Raw genomic sequence first — 21,708 nt, forward strand, 5'->3', positions numbered from 1 at the left:
ATACACAACTCCCTTATAAAAAATTGTAAAATGATTACTTGAAACAGACAAAAAAAAATGCCAAAATTAAAATTTTATTGCAAGTGGCAGTCAGCTCAACAGTAAATAATATTCAAAACAGACTATTTTGCAAATGAGCAGATGGTAATTAAGCTGATTTTGAATAAATACATGAATATTTTTGTCATCTCTGATGACAGAAAAAGTCTGCATCCCTTCCATTTAAAAAGTTTAGGATTTCAAACACAGAATAAGATGCTGAATTTTGCCAAGACCATGCCTGAAGCATCCTTGGTTCAAAAGCATCACAGTTAGGAGTTACAAACACACACAGCATTGGAAGAGAGACTTATCACGTTCATTGGCTGCACACAAGGACAGGAATGTTCTTAAAATTCTTGAAAAAAGAAAAAAGGAGGAAAAAAAAATTGTCTAAATGAGTTCACCACCGTCAACTCTTCTCATCTGCCCTTAATCTAGTTACGCCAAAATTGCCTCAAGTCATTCGTCCACTGTGGTCATGCCCTTCACAAGTGCCTTCTGTGGGTACCAGCCTGGCCAGCCACGTGCCTCACCTTTTCTACTCTCGGCAGGTCCATCTAGTCTCCAGCACCAGCCTCCTCTAGAAAGACCACACAGCAGTCCCATTCTTTCTGTTGTGCATAAAAGGCCAAAATAAGCAAAAAGATCCCCCCTTCAAAATTCTTCACCAGCTCCTGGACAGATTTGCCACCTTTTCCAGGTGCTTCAGAACACCAAAGTGAAAACGATATCTCCCACAAGGGCTGGAACAAGACCAACTTTGCTGTTGGCAGCCAAATAACAAAATCTCCTTTTGCTTGGGCTAGTTTTCTGCAGGGAGCCTCTGACAGAGGTGGTATTCAGGCCTTTTTATCCCTACTAGCAGCCACTAAGGGACTTAAGATTCACCCTATTAATTTTCTTTTTTTCTGTCCAGATATGCAACTCAGCTGTCACAGGGCTCATGAGGGCCCCTGCAGCCAATTAACTACTTCCTAATTTGCCTGGGTTTCATATACAAGCAACACTTAGGATATCAAAAGAAAGCAGGGGCTCCAAATGGGACAGAGCTCTAATCGCATTCCAGATACTCACCCATAAAAAGCTGACTCAACATTTAAAAAGACTCACCCCAATCTGTCATTCCATGGTCAGAAGTTAACACAAATGCAGTTTTTCCATCATTTCCATAGAAATTGTCAATCATTGAAGCAATTTCCTTTACACCCTCATCAACTTTTTTAATATTCTCCTTGTATTCCCTAGAAAAATAAGAAAAAATGTCTTTAGATTCACACTGGCTCTCACACTTCGTATAAAGCAAGTTATCTGTGGTCATAATGCCCAGTCCTTTGATTATAGACAGCTTTATCCTCTACAGAACCTCAAGCTAACTAGATGTAAAACCTCTCCTCCTCTAAGTCTTATGTGAGATACTGAATTGACACAGCATAGTTTGAAGGTTCCTGAAACTACAGTCTCAAATGGATGTTTATTTATATTTCAAATCTGACCTGTCCTTGATTGAAGACTATAATTTAATCACCCACAGTTATCAGGCAAGTTAAGGAGAATGCCAAAACAAAGGAATTCTGGAAAACTAAAACACTTTAAATTCTAAGTTTCAAATATTACTTTAAGCCAGCAACTAAACAGCAAAAGAAAGATCTCATCATGCAGGGATTGTTTTGAGATGATTCACAGATCAGCAGATCCCAGAGTTTTGTGGAATAGAGGCTAAACCAAAAATTTGTATATTTTTAGAAAAAGTGACCATGATTAACTTTCAGCCAACTAGTTTTCTATTTGTTGCTGTTGCTAAAGTCAGTTTTAAAACTCTATCTTCAAAAAATCATAACAAAAAGAACTTGAGACATACAGCAAGCCTGAACTTTGGAATGTTGTAGGAAATCAGAGCAAGGATTTTGAAAGTATGCAAGGATCAAGAGAAAGACCTAATATCTACATTCAAAGCATGTGAGGAAATGAAAAGAAAGTTCTCAAATAATGCGATTCAAGATGAATTGGTAATGAGCACTGTTAATCTAAACTCTTCTCTTTGTTCAAGTGTCCTAAGGAAAGCTAAAACATAATTCTGGAATTTGCAGCCATTATTCCTGAGCTTACTGTTGTCTATAAATTCAACCACACCATTTCAGTCATGGGGAATCCAAGAACTGTTTCCATTTTATATTTAAAACTGCAATTTCCTACATATCGTCTAGATTATGTGTTGACTATAACTAAGACAACCGGCTGAAAATGAGACTTGAGTACAGGAGTGTAACCAGGCACACTGTATATAGCAAAAATCTGTCACCTCTACAGAGGAGACTTTTAGAGGAGACAAAAAACCCTAGAAAATTCAGAACATAAGTAATCATGGTGACATATATGGCCTGTTGTAGAAACCCTCAAGACTACATGTCTTGTTTCAGGCTTGATAAATAGCACTGGTAAAAAAGTTACTGTATGCATTTAAAACTAATAAGAAAGATATGCTTAATCTCTCAATTACCTTGAGTTTGGCCGATGAGCATGTCCATTTGTGTCTATGCCTAGCAAATGCAGGAACAGAACCACTTTCTCCTCATTCAGTGCAGAGAACAATGTTTGATTACTTCTGGAAGAATTAAAGAAGCTCTGTATGGAATAAGCCATTAAGATATTAATCTGAGTACAATGGAAAAAGATGATAGGCAGCCTATTAAAACTGAAGCGCAGCTTTTTTCATGTCAAAATACTACTAGTTATTAGAGTTATGAAAGAGAAAAATTAATTACTTCTCAATTTACTTATTGGAGGATAACTACTATCAATATAATCAGTCCAAAGTTTCAGCTTAAGATAGGCAACACTCCTCAAGTTGAGAGGTCTTTTTGTTTGGTTTTGAGGGTTTTTTTAAAATGTTATTTGAGTTTCTTTAGGCAGAAATACCAGATAACTGTGTATCATCCCTTCTTTGCCTCCTATGTAATCAAACTATGCACCGTTCCTGAGATCCACTTACGGCTTTGTATTTCCATTGATTTATCGATTTCAAGCTAGAAGCAAAGATCTCAAATACTCTTGCTTTGAAAGCAGGTTCTGCAGGACTGAGATACCAAGCCACAACTTGTTTGCAGAAACCAAGTTAAAACAAGAACAAAACAAGACACGCTTTGCAAATACATGAACTACAGAACATACATCTGCCTTGCACATGTCCTGCTTAAGCATCCCCGAGGCAGATGCCAGGGGGATTTTCCCCTCAGATTGAATGAATCTTGACATGGCTATTCTGTGTTAGACCAGCCATATTACAGCAACACAAAATGCAGGCAGACAGCTATTCCAGCATGATCTCCTTAGTAACAGCACTGCCCAAGGAAACAAAGTTAGGTAGGGTTTTAGTTCAAACAGCATCCAGAGAACCTTTCAGTACACTAATACAGAGGAAAGTGTCTTTGAATTTCACACAAGAGTCCAGGGAAAATGCTGGTAGAGCCAGTGAACCATTTCTGCCACCAAAGGACAGAGCAATCCACCACACACCTGTGATAGTGGTGGAGTTCTTAAAAACTAAAGCTCACACCCTGTGTAAATGAAAGTCACTGTACCCAGAGGAAGACCTGGCAGCAAGAGTATCACAGTAAGCCACATCAGGAAACCATGGCAGTACACAATTCCACCTGTTTTTTTCCCCCTGAATATACACAAGCCACATGAACTAATACTTCCACGCTCTCAACTTCAGCTCTTGTCCAAACAAAATCATGACCAAAGTCCAGAGATATTTTAAATACAGATACAAGAACAAAATCTGATCACATTCAATAGAAATATAATTATTTTTATGGAGCTTTCCATTTCCCACAGGAAAATGTCCGTCCACCTGCACATATTGGACTGCAGACTGAAGAAGCCTTCCAGAGCACACCAATAACTTGCAGAATACAGTATAATTCGGTTTTCTTATTTTTAATTAAATAAAAGGAAACAACATATCAAAACAGACAAACACGCAACTCACAAAATTAAATCCTAAAAAGGTAGATCAATATTAGAAGGCAGGTATTTTTCTATCATGGACTGATTAAGCAAAAGAAACCATCGTGAGGAAGGCAAGGCCTGAGCTTCTCCTTTCCCACCAGATGAGTCCCCATGACGTACCAAAATCACCCCACTCCCCCAGCCCCAGCCACCTTGTAATCCAGAGCCGCAGCAGCAGCCAGAAGAGCTTGCTCAAACTCTGGCTAATTAAGAACGAGATGGCAAAAGGAAGATGAGTGTAACCTAAGACGTGGCATCTTTTCCCAGAGCAAGTAACAAACTTTATCCCATGGAACTTTTTTTTAAATGGTTTACTGAGAAAAAACAAATACGAAGTTCACCACAGGAATTATCTTAGGCTGATAAGGTGGTGGGTTGGTAAGCAGGACACCAAACAGTAGGGACAAAATCCACTTCACCTTGCTCTGGAGGTTGCCGAGCTATTTGCCCAGCACTATCCTTGTATGTCCTTGTAGCCTGCTAAAGGCCTCTTCTTTTTGGTACTCAGTATTCACAAAACTTGAGACCTACTGCCACTCAGTGCTAGTTTCCAAGCCACCATTATATGTTAACTATATCTTTCTGTCTCAATTTTTTTTGTTTTCCTTTCTATTCGCCCTATTCAGTAATATATTTGTATATTTAAGCCAAATGCCACCAAGAACTTTCAGGGGTGGGAGTTAACAACAAAAAAGCTGAGAACACTCAGTTTCTCCAGTCTCAAGAAAAGGCAGCTAAGGAGAGATCTCACTGCTGTCTACAACTGTCTACTGGGAGGGTGAAGAGAAGATTGAGCCGGACTGCTCAGAGGGCCTTGGCCTTGGTGATGGGACAAGGGGAAACTCACAATTTGAAATGTGGGAAATTCCAGTAAGAGAAAGAGACTTTCAAAAATTATTTTTAAAACCATAACTGTAGCCAGATATTGGAAGAGGTGCTCAGCAGCTTGTTGAATTCCTGCCCTTGAAGATGCTCAAAACTTGACTGGGTAAGGCCTGAGCAGCCTGGTCTAACTGGACCTCCTTCATGCAGGGAGTTGGACTTGATGACCACTACAGCTTTCTTCCAACCTTCTTTTTCTATGATTCTGGCAACTTTTCTATGATTTTCTGGCAACTAACATCAAATAATGCCCTGGCCACAACGGATATGCCATTTAGTAAGATCAGCAATAAGTTTTCCCATTAAAACATTCACAGTAAACTATAAAGTTAATTATAATGTAATACTAATTAAAATATTACAAGAGAAGCTTGGTTCCAATTATGTGAAATCTTTCAGTATCATCTCCCTCCTTGGATGGGAGAAAGCAAAGAAGAAAAAAAGACTACCTAGAAGGTCTAGCAAATACATGATTTACTGATGTCTGAACAAAATATGGACTCCATAGATGTTTAACATAAGTTGTTGGGACCATTTGTTCCCCCAAACAGAGTCCTCCACTGAAGTATGATCCTTTAATAGAGCTGATAAGCTGTTGCTGACTGCATGGATGTACAGGGAGAAAGAGACCAAACTTTCTCCTTTCACAAAGCTCCTTCATACATAAATCCAGGACAACTTAATTAAATTAGTTGATTAAAGCTGTGCACGCTCATTTGTGCTCACGCAAGAGTTTAAATAGTTATGCCAGTTTTCAGATGTAAAATAAATGTACAAAGGCAGGATAAACATATATATGCCAGGTTTATGTCAGTTGAGCATGCTCATGCACAAGACTCCTACACATACTTAAAATAAACCATTCAACCATTGTCCTGCTAGTTAGAGCAGAGCCATCTGTATTGAAATCCACTGGCAGAAATCAACATCAGGTCATGGCACTGTCTGCAGAGCTTCAAAGCTTAACATCATTCAGTTCTGGACTCCAGCCCCCACCCTGCACAGAAGGAACAGTCTGAAGGGTTGGTCTGGCCTTCTTCCAGCAGAAAGGGGCCAAAGGAAGAATGAATTACTGTGTTCAAAATGAGAAAAGAAAAAAAAAAAAAAAAAGAAATGTTTTCTATCTGCACCTACATGTCCATTTAAGTCAGAAGACATCAGCTGAATACCTTGAGCATATCCTATCCTGTGGTCATAAGTTAGACCATTGTGGTTAGACCATTACAGGGACTCATGTCCAAGACTGTTTGAGTTCCTGGAATTTTAAGCATTTTACCCCCAAAAAGAGTTCAATCTTCTAAAACTGTTTTTCACAAAATACTTTAAAAAAAAAAAAATCAGAAATGCATTAAAAAAAACATTTTTTTTTCCTGTTAGTTAACCTAGACTTCCAGTATTTTGCTCCCTAATTTTTCTTTAGCACACACTCGAACTATGATCTTGGTAAAGGTTATTTAACTGAAGAAACATTGGGCCACATCACACTAAATTGCACTCAGTCCCTTAATTATTTTGAAGGCTTCTAAAAAAAAAAAAAACCCCAAAAACAAAAAACCCACAGTCAATCAACTCCATACCCATCTGGATCTCCAAGCCACTCCCAAACTATTACCACACATTAAAATTACTGAGTTTTAACCCAGCTGCAGATAAAAACCTCACCCAGTCCACTCTATACTCAATTTTGTCTGTCCTAAGAAAGGCCTAGGATTACCTTGTACCACAAGCAGACATGACAGGAACTATCAAGTATCACACATTTTCTCCTCCACTCATGATTTAAGCAATTTGCTTCTGATCCATACAAATAAAAACTAGTCAGAGTTTCACACCTCCTGACCAACTGAGTTATCGTTAGTTAGCACCTTTTAAGAGAACAAGCAATTTCAGGGTGCCAGCACTAGTAGCCCAAACATTAATTAGCCATTCTCCATTTTATCCTCAACTTTTCTGGGGCAGAGGAAGCCACAAGTGGCCCTCATGATGCTTGGGACCTGCCCTGCTGACTACACAGTAGAGAGGGAGTACACACTAGTGTCTTTTACTTCCTAAAGAGGCAGAAATCCAGGGACCACCTTGCCCAACATAGAGTTAAATGATATGTTGTTAAATATTTGAGATAAAACTCAAAGGAAAAAAAAAAACGTAGGCAAAGCAGAATTTAGATTTCAGCAAATTGTCATTGTTACTTATACATAATCTCACGAGCATAGCTGAGTTATAATAGCAGAGCAGCCTCAAGTTTCAGGCTTCTGAGGCAATCACTGATGTGTAATTGCAGAGATGATTAATATCTCTGCAATCAAGTCCTATCCATTCACAGAATGAAATTTAGATGGGCAAAATAAGTCTTTAAAATAATGGTGCTGGTTCCAAGGAAAAAGTCATCAGTAATAACATATATATTAAACGTATCATTATAGGTTGAAAGAAGAAATGCCATTAGGTGTTTTGAAGCAAAAGAAAGGTAGTACCACCCTCACATACCTGTGCAGCTCCAAATGACAGCAGGGTGCAACTTTAAGACAACAGCTATTCAAGTGTAATTGACAGCCTAATTTGATTTGTGTTATTCACACACATTACAACATGCAACCTGGCACAAGTGCACATTCAGGGAGAGGATAGCCGTTGGGAAAAACATCTTTTGACCTGCAAACTCAGAAAATCACTTCCTTTGAAAATTAGCAAACTATAATGAACTTTTCCACCTTACGTCACTGTTTAAAGCAGACCCACCCTTAGCTTCCTAATATAGATGCTGATTTGGTTTATTGATTTCTTTGGTTTTATTTTTCGTTTGATTTGATTTATGCTGGTTAGCTAATGTTAATGCATACAGTCCAGAGATCTTGTAGAAAAAGTTTTATTAAGTCTTAAACTCCATTAACATTGTTATGAGATCCAGAAAGTAACTCGCCTAATTGCTCCACTGATACAGATATTAATACACCAATACCCACTCCTTAATCCAGGACAAGTAAGGTAGCATGGAATAACATGAATATAGGAATGAATGAATAATCAGAAACTATGTGCCTTGGACTATTAATACTTACAGTGACAGCGTCACAGAAAACAACAGTCATGAACCAGCACTGACCCAAGTCAGCTGAGCAGAGCACCACAAGTTATACTGCTTCAGGGCCTAAGCTGCCTTTCCCCCCTCCCCGCCCCCCGCAAACTAACCGTGACTCCTCTGGCAGCCACAGCATAGCAGGAACCACAGCAGATAATCAGGAGCCAGCTACGTGCATCAGAACAAGCCACACTGTATAATTACAGTGGGTACGAGCCTGACAAAAGTTAAGTCAAAAGTGCTGTCCATTTCTTTCTCATAATGAAGACGTACCGTTTCTGCCATGCCATAATACTTGTTATAAAATCCTTAACTAATCACATTCAAGATTTTAAAGGGTCTGTAGTACTCTAAGATGGGTTTCAGATTCTATGCAAATTTAAGACAAAGAAAAGCCAAGAATGTTTTTAAAGGGTACTTTTATTAGTGTTAGGTTTTTTATCAGCATTGAATGACAAATACTTCCTCTAAGCTTCCATTACACTAGTCATAACAATCCATTAAAGCAATTTTTACTTATGACCCCAAATGATAAGTCTTTCAAAAATTTCTTACTTTCTAGTTCTATGATAAAGTTAACATGTTCTATGATAAAGTTAACATCCAGCTGTGGTTTTTATACACAGGTAGCATAAAAAGATTCTCTGCTCACCTTAACATGATCAAAAACCCACATGTCAAGCTTGGCTGCATCTTGTGCTCCAAAGTCTTCACTTTCTGCCATGTAACAAAATGTATAAACATGATCTCCAGTAGCACCTGCAAAAACAATACAGATGGAATAGGAGACAGAAAAGTTTTCTTCCTTTTCTCATAGTCAAAAATATGTGAATATTAATGCATAGGACTAAAAACCTATCAAGAATTACAATCCTGAGAGAAGTCAAAGAAGTTTTCTCCTTATTTTAAACTCTCCCATAATTTATGTTTTTTTTGAAGCCTGGATACCACTTTAACTCATTAGCTTATCAGCACCTCAGAGAAATGAGGAGCAGTGTTATCCAGTATGCTCAGGTGAGAAAATAAAGTATGGAAAAGCAGATAGGAGTAGAACAAATCCCAGTTAAAGCAAATTAAACAGAATTTAGTTTTGAAACAAGGAATTTCACTGAGAAACTTCTAACAGAGGAAGCTACACATTAAGAGCCTTGTTTGAACACACGTGTTTTGCAGGGGGGGCAGGGTTTAAGAAAAGGTACTTAGCTTTTGGTTGTTAAACGAATCATACAAGACAATGCCCTATCAATGAGACCTTTTACACAGGAAAACATATATCACATATAAGGAAGGCAACAGGACAGATGTTAGTTATTGTACATCAATTCTAGGAGGCAACGCAGTATCGAAAGCCAAGTGGACAACTTCAGAAAGACAATATTCAAAGTCTGCATCTTTAAAACATGGATTCAAAATATAAAAGGGAGAACTACTGGACTATGTTCAGGCATAAAGCACAACATGAGGGCCATTGATGCGAAAACACAGCATCTGGACAATGCAATTTCATTCTGTACTCACTGTCAAGAGAGCAAAGCAGAGAAAGGGGAGGAAAAAAAAGATGAAGACCTAGAAGAAAGTAAACTTCTGAAGTCCTGGAAAAATCTGAAGTTAGGTGGGATTTAATGAAATAATTCAGTCAATGGCTGAGCCGTTACAGCTCGGGGATGCTATTTCTACAGTGACTACGTAAACTCCCAGAGGGGAAAATGTTCTTCAATCAGTTGATGGCCAAAGAGAATATAACGATTTGCTGGATGTCACAATTATATAATGCAGTTTTGTAAGCTTCCAGGCTTGTGAATGAACTAACATCCCAGCACAAGGGAGCTATTTAACCAAGATTATGTCCAAACCCACACAAGGGATGCAGGTATTTCAGGCCAGGAAGACGAAAGCTGGCACAGATTTTCTGGTGCAGATCCCCCCTGCCCTCCAGGAGACATTACTACTACTTATAACTGCAGTTCTCACAGTCTGAAAGAAAAGGAAGAAGATACTCCCAAGCATCACAAAGTGAATTCAGGAGTTCCAATTGGTGGATAAATGAGTTCAGAAGAAGAAATAAGCCCTGGCCATCACTGTCCGGATGACTGATGGTCTAAGAGGGTAGAGCGCTGTACTGTTTTTCCGCAGTGCCACAGCAAACCTGAGACGACCTGTCTTTGAGAAGTGCCACACCAAAGAAGCCAAATGAAAGCATGCAGTTTGCAGACTGGGCAAAGGAACACGTCTACTACTTACCCATTTCTAATTTCTACCAGAGCAAAAAAAAAAAAAACCCACCGAACCCTGCATTGCTATAAAGAGAAACAGTGGCAAAATGAAGTCATACTAGGAAAGTTTGGAGTGCCTGCATAGCTTATAAAATAATTTATTTTCTTTTTAAATAAGAAACCTTACTATGCAAAACATTACAAAATATTATTTTATTTCTGTTGTTTGAGAAGTGGCAGGCAACAGTATGCCTAATACTTTCTTTAAGTCTGGGGATGAGGAAGCAAAGATGGGATAAAGAAGGAGAAAGAAGCCAGGGATGAAAACATCCTTTAGAAGCGAGCACAGAGCTCTACTGGGTTTGGTGCTGCCATTACAGTAAGGGAAATAACTGGAGGTGCCAGAAACTCCCACACCAGATACCACCCATTCCTATTGCAGACTTGTCTGGCACATCATCTCGCCCTCAGCATCAATATTCAAATATTAGGGTCAGGGATCAAGTTATCATCCTCTTACAATAAGATTTATGTCCTGCGGAAAGCAAAGCTCTCGCTCTGCTAGTGGGGCAGAGACAAGCCCTCTGTCTGACAAGCCTTTCATGGGTCAGAGCCCAGAGCAGCAGGAGACTTCTGCTAGCAAAATTTGCAGGCACAAAAGAAGGGAAAAAAGAATGAAGGCGCAAGGACAGTCAGACACTGAGCTGACAGAATGTGGGCATCAGAGAGCTGTCATCAAACACAGCCAGGTGAGGAACGTGAGAAATTCTGCATTTTTCTCGGTGCGCTGTAGGAACAAGGAACTAGAAGAGGAGGCAGAGAGGTCTGTCTGTCCAGAATAACCCTGACAAAGATTTGCCCCAGTTGCCCCCATGGTCTTGATGATACCCTTTTTCATACTCAAGCTAAACAATGACCCTAGCCTCGCTGCTAGTTTCGCCTGTGGAACAAATGGCAATCTGGGTGCAAAGGACTAATATCTACTTCCCTTAACAGAGGCAACAGCCTCAGCTCCTTTTTCAGCGTGGCATTTAATACCCTGGATTATACTCCAACCTAGACCCATGACAAAACACTACAGGACTGGACTGTTCAAGTCAAACCTCAAATCCTGGCAAGCCTAGAAGAAAAACTCAAAATTTCAAGGAGCATTCTGGAAATAAAATAGGCATTTTCAAAGTACATTATTTTCAGATAATTTCAAGGTCATAATCTAAAAATACCATAGAAAATAAGGTTAAAATTAGCACACTGAATTTCTGTAGCTTAACTAAGTTTAACTGTTAGAAACTAACACCTTTTAATCCTGCTTAAGATGTAAGTAAATTGCACACCAGTTGCAAAGGTACTTTGGACATTTTCTCAGACTAAAACACTAATCACACAGTCATTGAGACTGCGACAAATTTAGATTTCATGCATATCTACTTAGATATTGAAAGAGATCTGTGAGCATTTTATTTACCTTCTCTATAGAATCCTCAACCATTTCATTGAAATATTTATTTTATGACAGGAAAGGGACCTGAAGAATATAGACAATGACAGCATACAAAGGATTTATCTCTCCTTCCCAAAAACCAGCAGGTGTTACATACTCTTTACGCATTATCCAATGAAAGCAGTGAAACAGTTAATAAAATCCTGAACATTTTGCCATGATAAAATATACACAAGAAGAGTCCCGTGACCTCACTGATTCGCAACACGGAAAAAGAGAGAGAAATAAAGCTATGCTCTCCTATCTCCTTTTTGGCTTTTTTGTAAAAGTAAAGTTAAAAAACAAACACTTTATTCCATGCCCTTCTGTATTATAAAACTTCTCCTCTTTGGAAACTCTGTATTATAAAATCCTTTCTATATTATAAAACTTCTCTTTGGAAGAAGGGGAAATACCTTTTTCTACTAAAAGTAGTTAATCTACCTTTCTATCTTGAGAAACTGATTCATCTTCCCATACAGCATCTACTTCTCAGATACAGTGCTGCACTAAACCTTTCTCAATTTGGGGGGATTTCCCTCCCCCTGCAAAAGAAAGCTCCGTTGTTGATGCCACTCAGAACAAGCCATATTGAGAGTCACAGCAACAGTATGGTATTACCCTTGCACATCCCTCCAGATAACATCAAAGCTGCTTCCAAGCCTTCTGCTTATCTTCTTACTCAAACAAAACTAGTAGAAGGACAGGGCTGTGGGAAATTCTTGAATTCCCCAAATATTTTCCCAAGAACATATCTCTAAAAATGTAAATAGTCTGTGCAAGGGCAGTGTACTACCTTTCCCCTCTCCCCAGCCACTATCACAATATTCCCAAATACAAGCTGTAATCTGAGGTCACGGGAAATTATCAGGAAGTATTTTTACAGTTTACCATAAACTTATGAGGATCAAGCAAAGAACAGAAAAGAGGTGTGGGGGAGGGGAAATATCAGGAAGAGGAGGGGAAGAGACTGGAGTTCAGAAAGAGTTCAAGAATCATCATGAGAAACATGATGTACACTTTTTCTAAACCAGTATTAGATTCCATTCCTATCCTACCTACCACATTTTTCTGATTTGCCAATGCCAATACTTAAAACAGAATAGCAGCATATGCCCCTAGCTTGTCCCATTTTCACCTGTCTGTTTTATTCTGAAATTATGTGAAAGGATGTACATGCCCTCATTCTTCCAAGAACAAAATGAAATTAAACTTGCAGATCCTTTAAATGTTTGAAGTGTTGCCCAGCAATCTCTGCACGCTCAAAGACCAGCTGCACGGGGCTGACAAGACTTTAACACAATACACACCATGGGGAAAAGACCTCAGCTTCAGGAATAGTACCAAGCAATTCTTACTCGCATATAGTTCTTCCCTTTACACATTATTGTTCTGGAGTAGAAGCAGGATAACCCACAATAAGCTACTTCTCCAGCTCAGACACTCAAAAAGCATGGCTGCAGTTTTATCACCTGACTCACTGGGAGCTGCATGCAGAGGAAGAAAAACCCCAGCTGCAGACTTGCAAATGAGAGCTTTAAACCTCAACCAAAGAAAAAAAAAAAATAGGTCCTTTTAACTAAGGGTGTGTTTCCTTTAGTATGCTGATAGAATTAGGGGAGGCCTGTGTAAATAGATGAGTAATAAATAGGGATAGCCTCTTTAAAAGCTTGCTGCTTTGTCTCCACCCAGTCTTGAATTCACAAACTAGAAATCAGGTACACACAAATATACAAACTGGAAATACTTCATTCACCACCTTCTCTAACTCAAAAATTGTAAGTGTCTCTATATTCCTACCTGATAACTATGTGTTAAAGATTCACAAAATTTAAACCTTACCTTTTGCAAACATTGGCAAAATATCTGGGCTTCCCCAGCTCCAAGTATATTTACTTTCATTGAAAACAGAGTCAAATTCCACTGGATTCTCCTTCCATCCTGTTAAACAAACATACCTAGATTTAAACGAGGTTGCCAGAAGATCCCATTGACTGCTAAGATTGATAGTCCATGCAAAATGTTTTTTTTAAAGTTTCCTTTATATTATTTCACAATGAACTCCACTTTGCAAGTGGTTCTTGGTTTTCTTCCATTTCAACCTCTATTTGCAATTAGTCCCCCATTCATTAAGAAGTCAGCTGAAAACCTAAGCCAATCTCATTACGCAGGGATTCAAACAGACAAAACACACAGCTGGTTTACCTTCTAAACAGCTAAAATTTTTCTGAATTCTAAACCCCCTGTGGTCTGAACTCAGCTTTTGGCATTTTAGGCCATAAATTACACACTCATATATCATATTTTCAGCAGTCTCGTTCCACGTCATCACAATAAAACCTTCAAGATCTTCCGTTTCCATGACAAGGCAGCTGACAGAAATATAGAGATGCTCTTAACGGCAATTCCTGACAATCCTGCATTTGTAGCAGATGTCAGAAGGAAGAACCTTTTGATTAGGAACATGGACAAGACCAAGTAATTCCTCTTACCTCCCCTCTCCAAAACCAACACACACCACTACAAGTGTTCAGGCCTGGGAGCCTGGGGGAAGGCAGAGGACCACACAAAAGACCAAGTCAGTAATGCGAAGGCTAGTTCCACATTATTAACAACCAAGCATGCAGTAACAGCTAGGTCTGGACAAAACACATACTTGGGGTTTTTGCTTTATTTTGCTACTGATTCTCCAACTCAACCTAGCAATGGTTCAGCTAAGATACTGCAGTTCACTTCTTGTTTACAACATCTACTTAGCCATCTATTAAGAGTGGGAAATCCACCCAAAATTATTCTTTTCCATATAATCTTGGTATACAAACCACTATGCAGATATTTATCAATAATCATCTAGAAGCCCAGCACATCACTGAAACACCTTATTTTGGAGGACAGTGTTCAAAGCTTTAGGACCAGCATACCTTTAGCAACTGCACTGACATCTTCATAAAATCCAGCTATGAGCGCAACATGCCCTGGCCTGGATTCTGTTGGGACCCGGGTGTGAGAGATTCCCCAGCTGCCGTTATTCTCTAGAACACTCCTGAAAAGAGGATACAAGGCAGTTAATGCTTATGACTTCTTGAAAGTACAATGAATTGCAGATAAAAAGAGTGACAGGTTGATGTGAGGCAGGAAATGCAAAAAAAACCCAGACTAAAACAGATTTTCACTACCACTTGCTGTGCAGCAAAACAAGCAGAACATTAACCTGCAAGTAGTTCTACATTATAACACCCCACAGAGAACATTACTATTGTGGCCCATCAGCACCGCAAACAGATGAGTTTAGCTGATGTTCTAATACGCTTAGAATTAACATACTATTTTTTTCCGCTGCTTTCTGCTATTGCTTACTTTTTTTTCCCCTAACAAATTGTTTATGCCTGCTGTTACTTTTCTTTGTTTTTTTCCATTTAGCTTGAAAGTGTCAAGTTCAATCTTTTCTTACTCATTAAATATGCTCAATTATAGTTAGTTCTTGTGACCATGTCTGCCTATTCAGCTGTGCTGAATATTGGAAGCCAGCATCAAGAGAATTTAAAAACCACGTAAATCTAAGGTGCAAATCATTTCAGCAACGTGGAGAAAATTTAAGTAAATCTCCTATGTTTTGCAATTACACCAAAGTGAAGGAGAATACCTTCTCACCACATATACAGAAATACATAAATTTTCTAGGGATTATGTACATAAAATAGTTATAAGAGATAAAAAGCAAAGAAGATAGAAGACAAAGCCCAAGTGTAAGAAACAGTCTCATAAACTACTCTTGTCTGCTGGAGATATGAACAGCTGGAGCCTGTTGGAGAGCAAGGGGTGAGCATTACCATATGCTGTTTTCTTGTCTCCACCTTCTGGAGGAAGAGAAAGATTCACTGCCCACTGTCAGAGCAACGGGAGAAAAAGAAAACAAAACACACCAGGATATACCTTGTTTAGGAAAAAAGCTGCAGAATCTCCTGAACAAATTCAAAGCAGTTTTTAAGAGTCAAATCTACCGGGAAATTGCATTTTTGTTGTTCACGATATAAGCTACAAAATTTGCTATATTTTTATTGGATGTGGTTTAGCCCAAGCAGATTCTAAGTTCATGCTTTGTAACTTTATTTTTAACAGATGTTTTATACAACTGTTAATTACAAGATCTGTACACTCAACTCTAAATATATTTCTCACTAATGAAGTAAGAATCAAACCACAACCTAAAATTTCAGGCTCCTCTCTAAGCTTGCAGAATTCACAGAGTTTGCTGCTTGGTTGTTTTGGTTTTTTTTTTTAACTCATCTTAGACATCACATTCTCAGGCCTATTTGAAAGCTCACAGGACTGTTTGGAATAGCCCCAACATTAGAGTTTAAAATGTAAAAGTTGATATAGCACTCTGACATGTTATTCCTAGCTCTCATCTCAGATAGGTTTTAAGACAAGTTGCACTGAAAAAAGTACTAAATTGAAAAAAGGATTTAAGTATTAGTTAAAGTGGTTTCAATTTATTCTCACTGGAGACTCTGACTAAAATGAATTGCACTAGCATTAGTGGAAGATTTAACACAAAAATAAAACACTTTTGGCCCTCCTCACACTTCATTGTCACAACAGGTAGGAAATTGTTTTAATTAGAATTTTATTTCTATTGAGTTGGAAAGTAATTCTTTACCTTTGCTTTTGTGGGGCTGTATCACAGGATCTGAAGTCAACAATAACACATACCAGGCAGAAAAAATATAGCCAGATATTGTTATTTACCTGTTCAAAATTCATTTAGCTATTTTGAATTATTTCAAAGCCTTTTACTCACAAGAACCATTTAAAAAAATTAATTTCCTTGATAGTATAAACATTAGCTACCCATAATAACAATGATTATGAATATTATTAGAACCAACATCTGATCTTGTTGGCCTGTTTACACGGTTAACTTATGGAAGTTGTGTAGCTCAAAGGTTCGGTGACAAAACACTGAGCCTCTTGCTTCGAAATTGTAGCAGTTTATGCAATAGAGCTGAAGTTATGCCCTGGACTGCCTGGCCCTCCTCCTTTCAGAAGGCACAACAGGCCAACGTGTGTTTTCTTTTCATCATCTCTCACATACACATGCTCACACACATACATATTTATATGCAGAATGAGAGACAACCACAGAAATACAGATGGGACTTCAAACCTCTACTGGCGTTTTATTCCACTCAGTGACCTACCAGCATCTTTGCTTGTTACAAGGCAGTTCTTCCCCTCCATTTACCCATGTACTTTCAGCACAGGTGACAATGTTTCACTTCTACAGATTTTCAAATAGAAAGTCCTTAACTCCACAAACAAGGTAAAGCAGAGACAGCAAAAGTACCAACTTCCCAACACAGGACAAGCTAATACATGGTTTAACTTTTTATTTCTAGGCAGGCATGATAATGCTGAATGGCTGAAACTGAAAAACTCAAACCACTTAATGGCAAAAATATCCATTATAACTCTTTCCTAGCCACTACTGACCACTGCTCCTAGTGACGGGACCATTACGGCATTCACACATTGATCATGGTGCAAAAGACCAAAAGCTTTACTGCTAAGAGAAGAAACTGCTCTGGAGGAAGTGTGAAGTCCACTGCTAAAAGACAACATAAAAAACTCACACTGATGTGGCAGACATCTGCCAGTGTCAGACAGCACCTTACAAAAACACTAACAACAGGGGAAGCAGGTACAAGTAATCCCATAGAAACTGTCAGGTGCTGTAGCAAGGGCACCTCAGATTTCTGTAGCAGACTGCAAACATCCTAACAGCTTCAGATAATTGATTATTTGGGTTTGCTCTGATATTCAAGCCAGAGCAGTGCTATTACACAAAAGTAGTCTTATTTAATGCTAAGAAATTATCTGTCTTATGATCAAATAATTATCTTGATATAAGGAAAAAGGGAAGGTTGGTGAAAATTAGTTTTAAGCACTCAAGGATATGACCTTTAACACTCTTTTTTGGCAGGATTAGTTTTTCACAAACTTAAACCAAATCATTCCATTAAGCAATCAGACACACACTAGTCAGCACAAGGGAGGCAGCAGGGTCACTCATGCAGGAAGGGTGGAACAAATAGGAAGTGGCAGCCTGCTGTTAGATCCATCCAGGCCATCTTTTTTAATCACTCCTTAAAAAGCTTCATCAGTAGCTTAGAATTAGAAGACAAGCACATTAATGAACTACCACTCCTACATTGAACATCCAGGAAGCAGTTTAAATTAACGACTCTGTTAGGCTTCAGAATTGATACCATGCTGATGTGAATGGAGAAAGTTCACACTCCTCTCAGTTACTGGCTAGCTGTAGTTTTCAGAGGACAATATTGACTCAATTTACTCTGTTCATGGTTTAGCAGCTTTACTGACAACAAGGGACACCAACTCAAACTCATGCATTTCTGCAGAGTGTAACTGCAAAGTTTGTTACTTCAAAGGCAGAGGGAAGGCAGTACCCAAGCCACCACAGTTGCCGTCGTTCCTCTTGTCCTCTTTTCAACATTACACAGAGCTGCCTCCAGAAGCGAAATCTTCTGGATCAGTAGTGTTTTCAGATGCACTTACCGCAGGAAAGGCGCTTGGGGTGTATCGTTGCTGTTCAATTCATACAGCGAATCTGCCCGCAGACCATCAGCAACAAAGAGTACGAGACGTTTTGCCGGAGGTGGCAGTGGAGTCTGCTGAGGAGTCATACCGTGAACCAGGGGAGAGCTGAAGTAGATGTCAAAAATGGAGACCAAGAACACACAATGCACAAGGAGACCAGCGAGTATGAAGACTGGTATACCCATGGCAACAGCGGGCTGGCAAGGCAAAGTCCAACACTGGGAGGGAGTGAGAAAAATAAAGTTAGGCATTGGGACTTATCAGAATCAATATTTATTTCATTTGTGATAGAACGGAGTACTGTAACCACAGTCACTACCCAGGATCCATAATCAATCTCTGCTTCCAACAAGCTTTTTACCAGAAGTCAAAAGTCACTGCGTGGCTAATTCAGACTTTCAGATAGTCATTATGATGTCTCAGCAATTCATCTCTGGTGTTTAGTGGGATATCAGACGGCTTCAAAACACCGTTGAATCAAGCCAGTTTGTCTGATACTCAGCAGTTTGTTGTTACCTACATCAGCGACAGAAGACTCGGACAATGCAATGTCTTTATGAACATGCTACCCTCTACCGGCTGATTGCATGACAGTGTTGAGGTCTGCTCAGGCAAACGCAAGCCAAAGACAGCTAGGGAAAGCCATCCTATAGCAAACATCCATCCAAAGTTGCTTTTTCTAAGTTTACTATCAATTCTGGGCTCGTTATATTCTGCCTAGAAACAGAAAACTTCTTTTAAAGGAACAAAGATGCTCTGCTGAGTGCAAAACACTATTCCTCTTCTAAAACGGGTGACAAAAGCACAACAGCTGAAGGATTATGTTTCATGGATAATGAAATTCCCTTTTTGAATGTTTTTTTCTGCCCTGTCATCCTCTGAAGTCAGGTTAGGGATACAAATATATACATATATTTGTATATAACAGGTATTAATTACAGGTACACTGGAAATGTATGTCTGCCACATGTACTGAGGGGTTCATATGATGCCTACTGAAGGCAACGCAAATATGTATATAGACTCAGGTAAGTGTGGGATCTGAGCCTGAACGAGGCTTATTTCCGACAAAGCACTGTTAATGCTGTCCAGGCTGCTAACTTAGTTATTTAAATATCAGCTAATTATTAACCTTAACAAAACAACACCTGCACTCACCAATTTAGAAAACAGATTTCCCTAACAGCCTGGAAGGTTCAGATATTCAATTACCTACGTAAATACACACCTCTCTCTACAGAAACTCCTTGTTTCAAAATCTAGTTAGTGGTTCTAAATTACAATAACTAAGTTTATCTTGTTACTTACAGAATTCCAGTAGCTGGACAGACACAGAGAGCCACCACGCGGTAAGACTATTATTCTTATAAAATAAAGAAAAAAAGGCTTCACTACCATATAACCTTAACTCTGAAGAAAACTCTGAAAGATATTTTTTAAAATAAAAATTTTAAAGGGCCAGAAAAACCAGAGAAAAAACCCACACACTAAAAAAAGGTTTAAAAATTAATATATATTATTACTTCCTAATCCAAAGAAAATTCAGATCTGTATGCAACTTAACCATAACTTTGAATTCCACCCATTTTCCCTACTGAAACAAAGATGCAACAACTCCAATCCTAATCAGAAACATTAATATAGTAAATTCTCATTTTAGAGATTTGGAGAGAAAACCACGTAACAAGATCGAGACAACTAAATACAACATTTCAAAGAGACACGTAGTAGTCACACTTAAGTGATCAAACAAAAACTTTTCATTAATCAGGAACTTACGTGCTTCTATGTCTACAAGTGAGATTCCCAGAGACTTGGAATATTTGTAAATATCAGTTTGTTTATTTTTTATTTTTAAGTACTCAGGGTTCCTGCATGAATTTAAATACATGAAACCACAGTCACAGAAATACCATTAAGTTGAACGCCGGACCTCATTTTATTCAATCAGTTTTATTTTTCATAGGGCTTTTTATTTTGATGTAGTTGTGTTTGATAACAGAATCCAAACTATTCATGCCTTAAAATGATGAGGTTAAACACCCTACTAAACAAAGCAGTTCCTTCAATCAGATACTTGCTGTTGTATACTTCCAGTGCTATAATTCTATAGCTTAACATATTATAAATTCTTCTGATTATAGTATCAGTAACCTAATCTGTTTTCAGCACTAGCTATTTGTCTTTGCTTTAACTGTCCCCAGGCCTGAGCCCTCGCTTGCAGCAAAAAAGTGCAATCAACACAATTCAAATTTAATGCTGTCTTAGACTATAGTGATCTACAGAATTAATTTAAAAAAAAAAAAGAGACTTTCTTTTGCAACAAGTTTGACTACATTACACTAGACTATTCATCTGGGCATATCCAACTGCTCATCACCATCAGATGATTTCAACACAGGCAGAGCACGTCCCTCACAGCCGCTCCTTCTGCCTCTAGCTTAGCTTACGTTGCTCCTTTAATGCCTGACTTTGGGCGTCATCACTGTGACATAACATTGTGAAAAGCATCCTGTGCTCAGGCTTAGAGATACTTTCCCACAGGTATAAAGTGTTTGGAAAGCTCCTAACTGCATCTCAGCTGAATGCCAGGATGGCACCTGACGCCCTTTCTAACGGCAGTCTTGCTTTCAAACTGCTAAGCCATTGGGTGAGGTGTTGCAAATGAGCGCTCGTCTGTGGTTAGAGAAGGCTCCAACTCAAAGAACAAAGTTTAAATACAATCAACAGCAATTCTAGAGAGGGACCAGTGACCTTCTACACCTTTTCATCTTGATCAAGTTACAACTAAACTTGGTCATTGCCAGACCAAAGTGCCTAAAGTTCATTTAAGACAGCTGATTTGTGAAATACATCCTCTTCAAACATCCAAAGTATCATGGAAGAACAAAACATTTCCAATAACTGGTTTTCAATGGAAAAGGAAATTCTTTTTCTCTGCTTCCTCTGGGACTTCCAAACCAAAGCACCCATTCCACCCCTGTAGGACAAACACCCAAGACCAGGCTTTTTTGGACCCAACTTTCCACAGGTCCATTCCCACCTCAGCGTCAGCTCCTCTCAACACATGCTATGCCACTTGGAGCACACGCCCATTTCTTCTCAGCCCACAATATTGATACATATTTGACTATCGAGAAGGGCAACAGAAAAGCAAGCAGGCACATGGATGACATTTCTTGTAGAGATCCTCTTCTCTAACAGCTGAACGGGGCAGGCAGGAGAGATCTGACAAAGCAGAGCGATGACACTGTATCAGAAAAGAACGACTGTGCACATTAGTCCTCTCAAAGGGAGAAGATGCTCAGAGGAAGGGCAAGGCTTGGGTCCCTGAACGCAGAGTTAAGTTTCTGTTTTCACCCATGATGCGGAAACATTAG

The 21,708-nt window shown here is 38.9% G+C and overlaps 1 protein-coding gene across 15 annotated transcripts in view; it reads right to left on the reverse strand.

Annotated features, from left to right (window-relative positions):
* PIGN (phosphatidylinositol glycan anchor biosynthesis class N) overlaps positions 1 to 21,708 on the reverse strand; it is a 120,534-nt gene that overhangs the window by 86,058 nt on the left and 12,768 nt on the right. For 4 of the 15 annotated variants that reach the window (XR_012672448.1, XM_075142528.1, XM_075142525.1 and 1 more), the window contains exons 1-7: positions 19,637 to 20,120; positions 18,287 to 18,546; positions 14,629 to 14,750; positions 13,550 to 13,648; positions 8,667 to 8,773; positions 2,540 to 2,664; positions 1,153 to 1,283 (exon numbers count right to left, since the gene is read on the reverse strand). Coding sequence is in view for 12 of the 15 variants with exons in the window: in XM_075142528.1 (XP_074998629.1) it covers positions 1,153 to 1,283; positions 2,540 to 2,664; positions 8,667 to 8,773; positions 13,550 to 13,648; positions 14,629 to 14,750; positions 18,287 to 18,546; positions 19,637 to 19,726 (934 nt within the window). In the remaining 3 variants the exon portion in view is untranslated. Of the gene's footprint in view, positions 1 to 1,152; positions 1,284 to 2,539; positions 2,665 to 8,666; positions 8,774 to 13,549; positions 13,649 to 13,912; positions 14,125 to 14,628; positions 14,751 to 18,286; positions 18,547 to 19,636; positions 20,125 to 21,708 lie in introns of those variants that run through there. The other 11 variants (XR_012672449.1, XM_075142523.1, XM_075142524.1 and 8 more) reach the window with 7 other exon arrangements.

Source organism: Calonectris borealis, chromosome 2 (genome assembly GCF_964195595.1).
Source record: "Calonectris borealis chromosome 2, bCalBor7.hap1.2, whole genome shotgun sequence".
Classification (NCBI taxonomy): domain Eukaryota; kingdom Metazoa; phylum Chordata; class Aves; order Procellariiformes; family Procellariidae; genus Calonectris; species Calonectris borealis.